Genomic DNA, 8,092 nt, shown 5'->3' with positions numbered 1-8,092 from the left:
ATAGACTAGACTATGGACTAGACTATAGACTAGACTATAGACTAGACTATAGACTATACTATAGACTAGACTATAGACTAGACTATAGACTAGACTATAGACTAGACTGTAGACTAGACTAGACTGTAGACTAGACTGTTGACTAGACTATAGACTAGGCTATAGACTAGACTATAAAGTAGACTACAAACTAGACTATAAACTAGACTATAAACTAGACTATAGACTAGACTATAGACTAGACTATAGACTAGACTATAGACTAGAATATAGACTAGAACATAGACTAGAATATAGACTAGACTATAGACTAGATTCTAGACCAAACTATAGACAAAGGTATAGACTGAGGATGTATTTGTCGCCAAGAGGATTTTTTTTTGCGAAGTCTCTTAAAGTCGTAGTTCACTTCGCATTTTTGGAACAAACGCTAGTAGAAGTGAAAATTTTGTTCCCTTAAAGGGAAATTTGCTACTGTGAACTTGTTGTGAGCAATTCATTCACAATAGTTGGTTTTGTATGGAACAGCTGTTCAATATTTACAAAATTCCATCAACAAATTTTACAACCGGGGAATTTTTTTCAAGACAAAAAATTAGTAAACGAAAAAAGTGAAAAGGGAACATATTTCAAGTGAAATGATGGTTGGCAATGGGAGTGAATATTAAGTTTACTACAAGTTTAGGAGAGTAGTATACAAATGTTAAATATTTTTATCTGTCTCTTACAAATTCTTGAGATATACTATGTCGGCTCCCATCTTAATTATAAGCAGCAGATGTCCACTTTCCGAAATATTTCTATATGCGTTACCATTTCTTTTAAATTAAACTTTAATTAAAACATTTTCAAAAATTTTCCATTACAGTCGAATCCTTCAAGATGGTGGCAGTGCTGTAGATTCCGCTATTGCAACACTACTATGTGTTGGCATAACGACCTTACAGAGCATGGGTATCGGTGGCGGTATGCTCATGAATATCTATGTTAAAAGTCACAAACAAGCCTTTTCAGTCGATGCCAGAGAAGTAGCACCGTTCGCCACTACTCAAGATATGTTTAATGATGACATTAAATTATCCTTGCACGGTGGTTTGTCTATAGCAGTGCCCGGTGAGCTGATGGGTTATGAAAGAGCTCATAGTAAATTTGGTAAACTGCCATGGAAAAAGTTAGTGGAACCTTCATTGAAACTGTGTAAGGAGGGTTTCTATATGACAAAACATTTACATGCAGCCTATTCGAGTAAATTTAATAGAACAAAAAGTGATGAGATCTTAAGGTAGGAAGCCTCATGATATTTGTTTCAAAAGTAAAAGTATTCAAATTGTTTCCTTTTATTACAGCAAAGTCTTTGTTAATGAGACCACACAAAATGTGCATCCTATTGGCACGAAATTATATCCCCTACCGGAATTGTGCAACACTTACGAATTATTAGCCAATAATGGAGCCCACGATTTCTATAATGGCACTTTAGCTAGATTAGTGGCTGAAGATTTGAAAGATTTGGGTAGTTTGGTTACCTATGACGATTTGGAATCCTATAGAGCCGATTTAGTTAGTTCGGTTACCATGCAATTGGGTAACGATATTTTGTACGCTGTACCACCGATTAGCAGTGGCACTATTGTCGCCAATGTATTGAGTATTTTAGAAGGTTTCAATTTTACAAAAGCCGATTTGCAAGACAATGAACATCGTGCTACCACCATACATCGTATTGTAGAGGCTTTGAAGTTTGGTTACGCTAAACGTTGGGAATTGGGAGATATGAGATTTAATGATGTTAGAGAGGTGAGCTCTTAGGGTAGGATGTTATTGTTTGTTTAACTAATTAATTTTCTTTTACAGTTGGTCAGCCGTTTGACTAATCCCGAAACCGGCATTCAATTAAGGAAACTTATTAATGATACCACAGTTTTGAAATCTGTACACGATTATGGTGCTCAATTTTCGGATGAAGATGATATCGGTACTAGTCCTTTAGTAGTTATGGCTCCCAACGGAGATGCTGTGTCGGTCACATCAACCATTAATGACTAGTAAGTTGTGAAATTTATAAAATTGGTTTATATATAAAACTTTTAAATCATTTTTAAAATAGCTTCGGTGCCGGCGTTGTTGGTAAACGTACTGGAATTGTTTTCAACAGTGCCATGAATGATTTCTCTACGCCCGATCAGAAGAACTTGTTTAATTTACCACCCTCGCCTAGCAATTTCATAGATCCCCAAAAACGTCCTATGTCCTCTATGTCGCCCATGATTTTAACCGATCAAAAAGCTAATGTCCGCTTGGCGTTGAGCGCTGCTGGTGGTTCAAAAATTATTTCAGCTATTGTTGATGTTATGACAAGAGTTTTGTGGTTTGAGCAAAATATTAAAGAAGCCATTGACGCACCCAGATTCCATAGTCAATTGGTGCCGAATGTTTTGGAATACGAGAAGAGTTTATACTTTTCAGAGGTAAGTTTTTGGTTTGATATAGATAGATAGATAGATAGATAGATAGATAGATAGATAGATAGATAGATAGATAGATAGATAGATAGATAGATAGATAGATAGATAGATAGATAGATAGATAGATAGATAGATATAGAGATAGATAGATAGATAGATAGATAGATAGATAGATAGATAGATAGATAGATAGATAGATAGATAGATAGATAGATAGATAGATAGATAGATAGATAGATAGATAGATAGATAGATAGATAGATAGATAGATAGATAGATAGAAATAGATAGATAGATAGATAGATAGATAGATAGATAGATAGATAGATAGATAGATAGATAGATAGATAGATAGATAGATAGATAGATAGATAGATAGATAGATAGATAGATAGATAGATAGATAGATAGATAGATAGATAGATAGATAGATAGATAGATAGATAGATAGATAGATAGATAGATAGATAGATAGATAGATAGATAGATAGATAGATAGATAGATAGATAGATAGATAGATAGATAGATAGATAGATAGATAGATAGATAAATAGATAGATAGATAGATAGATAGATAGATAGATAGATAGATAGATAGATAGATAGATAGATAGATAGATAGATAGATAGATAGATAGATAGATAGATAGATAGATAGATAGATAGATAGATAGATAGATAGATAGATAGATAGATAGATAGATAGATAGATAGATAGATAGATAGATAGATAGATAGATAGATAGATAGATAGATAGATAGATAGATAGATAGATAGATAGATAGATAGATAGATAGATAGATAGATAGATAGATAGATAGATAGATAGATAGATAGATAGAGATAATAGATAGATAGATAGATAGATAATTAAGAAAGGCAAAATTAAAAAAGTGTTACCTTTGACCTCTGCCACATAAATTCAATATTTTATGAAACTTAATTTATTTGTTTTTTTCTACTTATTTTCCCCAACGTAGGAAATTTTGAAACTACTTGCTGATAAAGGTCACGTTTTAAAGGCCATGGCATCTCCCGGTTCAGTATTATGTGGTATTGTTAAAAATTCGACAGCTATTTATGCAAATGCTGATTATCGAAAACAAGGTGGCATTGCTGGTTATTAGAATTAGAATGTGAAAAAATACATAAAAAAGCTATAGTCAAAACCCAATAACATCAAAACCAACAAAATAAAAATCTCAATTAAATGTGCTTTATATTGAAAATAATTTAAAGAAATTAAAAAACAAAACAATTTAAATAATTAATAAATAGTATTTAAACTATACAAACTTTTTGTAATGATATTAACATATAAATATAATGAAAAATATTTATAAAAATAAAACTTTAAGAATTTAATAAAATCCCATAAAAACCTTTCTTTTACAATTTAAGCTTAAAAAATCTTACAAAAAATAATAATAATTTTTTCCAAAAATAAAAATAAAATCTATTATACCAAATGGAATTAATATTTATTGACTCTTTTTAACTAAAGAAACTTTAAATAAAAATACTCTTATAACTGTCTATTTTTGTACAATATTTAATAATTTTTTTTTATTATAAATATAATGTTATTAATTATAATAATAATGCAAAACCAATAATAATTTTCCATTTTGTAAATTATTTTTTTGATACTGTCTATAAGTCCTTTACATTGTTTTGTATGTCTCTTTTTTTATAAATTATTTATAAATGATTAATTATTTTTAAACTATACAATTATTTAAAAGAAAAGAACTATTTACTTGGTTTATAAAACTCCGATCTTTACACATTTCAAAAACAGTATACAAGTAATAAACTACGATAATAAATGAAATCCCATAATTTATTAAATATTTAATTGTCTAATAAAAAAAAAACAAATTATATATTTATGATAATGTTGTATTTATCATATCAATAAAAAAAAAAAAGAAATTTTCTTTAAAAATAAACAAAAATTTTTGTAATTTTATTAATTAATTTGAAAAAATATTCGTTATTATAGTCAAGACTGTAGATAGGACTATAGTTATGAATATAGACAAGACTAAACTGAAGACTATAGGCAATACTATAGTCAAGACTATAGACGCTAAGCTATAGATGAGACTATATACTAGACTATAGTCAAGACTTTAGAGGGGACTACAGTCCAGATTATAAACTAGACTTTAATCAAGGCTATAGACGAGACTATAATCAAAACTATAGACGACACTATAATCAGGACTTCAGATAAGAATATAGTCAAGACTGATACTATAGTCAAAGCTATAACAAGATAGTAGACGAGGCAACGTCAAGACTATAAACCAGAATGTAGTCAAGAATATAAGCAAAACTATAGTCTTGTCTATAGTCTTGTCTAAAGTCTAGTGTATAGTCTAGTGTATAGTCCAGTATATAGTCTAGTATAAAATCAAGTCCATAATCCAGTCTTTAGTCCAGTCTTGTCAAGTCTATAGTCTAGTCTATAGTCTAACCTATAGTCTATTCTATAGTCTAGTCTATAGTCTAGTATATGTATAGTCTAGTCTATAGTCTAGTCTATAGTCTAACCTATAGTCTAGTCTATAGTCTAGTCTATAGTAAAGTATATGTATAGTCTAGTCTAGTCTATAGTCTAGTCTAGTCTATAGTCTAGTCTATAGTATAGTCTATAGTCTAGTCTATAGTCTAGTCTATAGTCTAGTCTATAGTCTAGTCTATAGTCTAGTCTATAGTCTAGTCTATAGTCTAGTCTATAGTCTAGTCTATAGTATAGTCTATAGTCTAGTCTATAGTCTAGTCTATAGTCTAGTCTATAGTCTAGTCTATAGTCTAGTCTATAGTCTAGTCTATAGTCTAGTCTATAGTCTAGTCTAGTCTATAGTCTAGTCTATAGTCTAGTCTATAGTATAGTCTATAGTCTAGTCTATAGTCTAGTCTATAGTCTAGTCTATAGTCTAGTCTATAGTCTAGTCTATAGTCTAGTCTATAGTCTAGTCTATAGTCTAGTCTATAGTCTAGTCTATAGTCTAGTCTATAGTCTAGTCTATAGTCTAGTCTATAGTCTAGTCTATAGTCTAGTCTATAGTCTAGTCTATAGTCTAGTCTATAGTCTAGTCTATAGTCTAGTCTATAGTCTAGTCTATAGTCTAGTCTATAGTCTAGTCTATAGTCTAGTCTATAGTCTAGTCTATAGTCTAGTCTATAGTCTAGTCTATAGTCTAGTCTATAGTCTAGTCTATAGTCTAGTCTATAGTCTAGTCTATAGTCTAGTCTATAGTCTAGACTATAGACTAGACTATAGACAGTGAAGACTATAGACTAGACTATAGACAGTGAAGACTATAGACGAGACTTCAGTCTAGACTATAACAAGACTACTGTTAAGACTTTAAACGAGACTACAGTTAAGACTATCAACGAGACTACAGTCAAGAATACATACCAGACTACAATCAAGACTATATAGTCCAGGCTATAGAAGAGACTAAAATAAAGACTATAAACGAGACTACTTTCAAGACTATAGACGAGACTTTAGACTATAGTCAAGACTAAAAAAAAAGAGACTATAGACAAGGTTATTGTCACGACTATAGACGAGATTACAGTGAATTTTATATTATATACTATAATCAATACTATCTTGGAGTCTATAGTCGAGACTATAAACGAAACTATAGACGAGACGTAAATTAACATAACATACGAGGCTATATTCAAGGCATTAGACAATGATGAAGACTATAAGCAAGACTATTAAGAAGAATAATCTGGCATTACTCTTACCTAAGACCACAACCACTCAGCGCCGCAATGTTACCAGACTATAAAATATACAATGATTTTAAATAGAGTTAAAGTTGGTAATACTGTCTCCGCACAACTGTACATTTCGGTTGTACAACTTCGAAAATCAATTTTCGGTATAAATACCGGCTCGGTCAATCCTAGATGTTGTCAAAATAAGAAAAACAAATACAATTATTTCAAATGCGCAGGCTCATTTTCTTCAGTACAACTGTCGGTAAAGAATACAGACACGGGTTTTCTTTACTAATAAAAGTTAAACATCAAAATATTTAATTTTTTGCTAAAATGTGGTTAAAATTTGTACTAGGTTTAGTTTTAAGTTTAGCTTTTTATATCTTTAATAACATACAAAAACAAGGTAAAATCTTGAATATAAGAAAATACTTATTTCTCCATAAAACTAAAACACAAAACTAATTCTTTACAGTTTTTTTAAAAGATGAACAGAAGAAATTTACCTTCCCCAAATCATCAGCCTTAATACCACCAAATGTTGAAGTGCCACAACCACCTTCTGGCTCTATTTTACATGTGTATGAAAATGCAGCAGTATGTTCAGATAAAAATGTCTGCAGCAATATAGGAAGTGTTATTCTACAACATAAAGGCAATGCCATTGATTCCGCCATTGCCACTCTATTGTGTAATGGTTTGGTTACCATGCAAAGTATGGGCTTAGGAGGTGGTGTAATAATGACTTATTACAAACGTCAAGAAAAGAAAGCCATCTCTATAATAGGCCGTGAAAGGGCTCCTTTAAACTTTAATTTAGAAAATCTAAAGTCGAAATATAATGCCTCCACATTTGCCAAATCTGTTTATTCCATAGCAGTGCCCGGAGAAGTGGCAGCTTATTATGAAGCTCATCACCAATACGGTGCATTACCTTGGTCTTATCTTGTACAACCCACATTGGAGTTGTGTTATCAAGGCTATCAGCTTACACGTCATCAACGTGATGCTTTATTTTTAAATGAGGAAATGATAAGAAAAGATAAATTGTTAGCACAAATGTTTGTGGATCCAAAGACTAATTTATTTTATAGAGAAGGTTATCATATAAGTATACCTCAGGAAGTTTGTACCACTTATAAATTACTGCTAGAAGAAGGTCCTCTAACATTTTACAATGGTTCTCTGTCGCCTTTAATTGTAAAGGATTTAAATGAAATGGGTTCTTGGATAACATTGGATGATTTAAAGAGCTTTAAAGCCGTTACGCAAGAATCAATTACCCTGGACTTGGATCCTTATTATGTGTATTTACCTCAAGCTCCTGCTAGTGGTCATGTTGTTGGTTATATTATGCAAATTTTGCAGAAGTTTAAGAGTAGATTATCCTCTGTTAAAGATTTTGGATCCCTGGATGTTCATCGTATTGTGGAAGCTTTAAAGTTCGGTTTTGTCAAACGTTGGCACTACGATACTGAGATGGATCAGGAGGTAAGTCATAAGGAACTGGAACTGAACTGCATTTGAACTAAACAGAAACTCAATTACAACTGTACTAAACAGAAACTGAACTACAACTGCACTACAATTGAGCTAGAACTGCACTAGAACTGAACTAGAACTGAACTAGAAATGAACTAGAACTGAACTAGAATTGAACTAGAACTGAACTAGCAATGAACTGAACTAGAAATGAACTGAACTAGAAATGAACTGAAGTAGAAATGAACTGAACTAGAACTGAACTGAACTAGAACTGAACTAAACTAGAACTGAACTAGAACTGAACTAGAACTGAACTAAAACTGAACTAGAACTGAACTAGAACTGAACTGGAACTGAACTAGAACTGAACTAGAACTGAACTAGAAC

At 31.4% G+C, this 8,092-nt stretch overlaps 2 protein-coding genes across 2 annotated transcripts in view; one reads left to right on the top strand and one right to left on the bottom strand.

The window, feature by feature from the left end:
• The window catches only part of LOC124418986 (pickpocket protein 28), a 76,059-nt gene that overhangs the window by 58,541 nt on the left and 9,426 nt on the right, over positions 1 to 8,092 (bottom strand). The gene's annotated exons all lie outside the window — the stretch shown is intronic.
• On the top strand, positions 621 to 3,776 carry LOC124418636 (glutathione hydrolase 1 proenzyme-like). The gene is made up of 5 exons (XM_046945415.1): positions 621 to 1,282; positions 1,347 to 1,797; positions 1,855 to 2,045; positions 2,108 to 2,468; positions 3,448 to 3,776. Exons 1-5 carry the CDS (start codon positions 951 to 953, stop codon positions 3,592 to 3,594), a joined length of 1,482 nt encoding a protein of 493 aa, XP_046801371.1. The 5' UTR covers positions 621 to 950; the 3' UTR covers positions 3,595 to 3,776.

The sequence above is a fragment of the Lucilia cuprina genome, chromosome 3 (assembly GCF_022045245.1).
Source record: "Lucilia cuprina isolate Lc7/37 chromosome 3, ASM2204524v1, whole genome shotgun sequence".
Classification (NCBI taxonomy): Eukaryota; Metazoa; Arthropoda; class Insecta; order Diptera; family Calliphoridae; genus Lucilia; species Lucilia cuprina.
Note: the sequence above shows the minus strand (reverse complement) of the source record. Positions and strands in the feature narration are given on the sequence as shown.

Excerpts from the sequence above, each read along its gene's own strand:
- LOC124418636 (XM_046945415.1), top strand. The coding sequence starts at position 951 with ATGGGTATCGGTGGCGGTATGCTCATGAATATCTATGTTAAAAGTCAC. Across the intron at positions 1,283-1,346 it reads AAAAGTGATGAGATCTTAAG|CAAAGTCTTTGTTAATGAGA; the intron begins GTAGGAAGCCTC and ends CTTTTATTACAG. Across the intron at positions 2,469-3,447 it reads AGAGTTTATACTTTTCAGAG|GAAATTTTGAAACTACTTGC; the intron begins GTAAGTTTTTGG and ends TCCCCAACGTAG.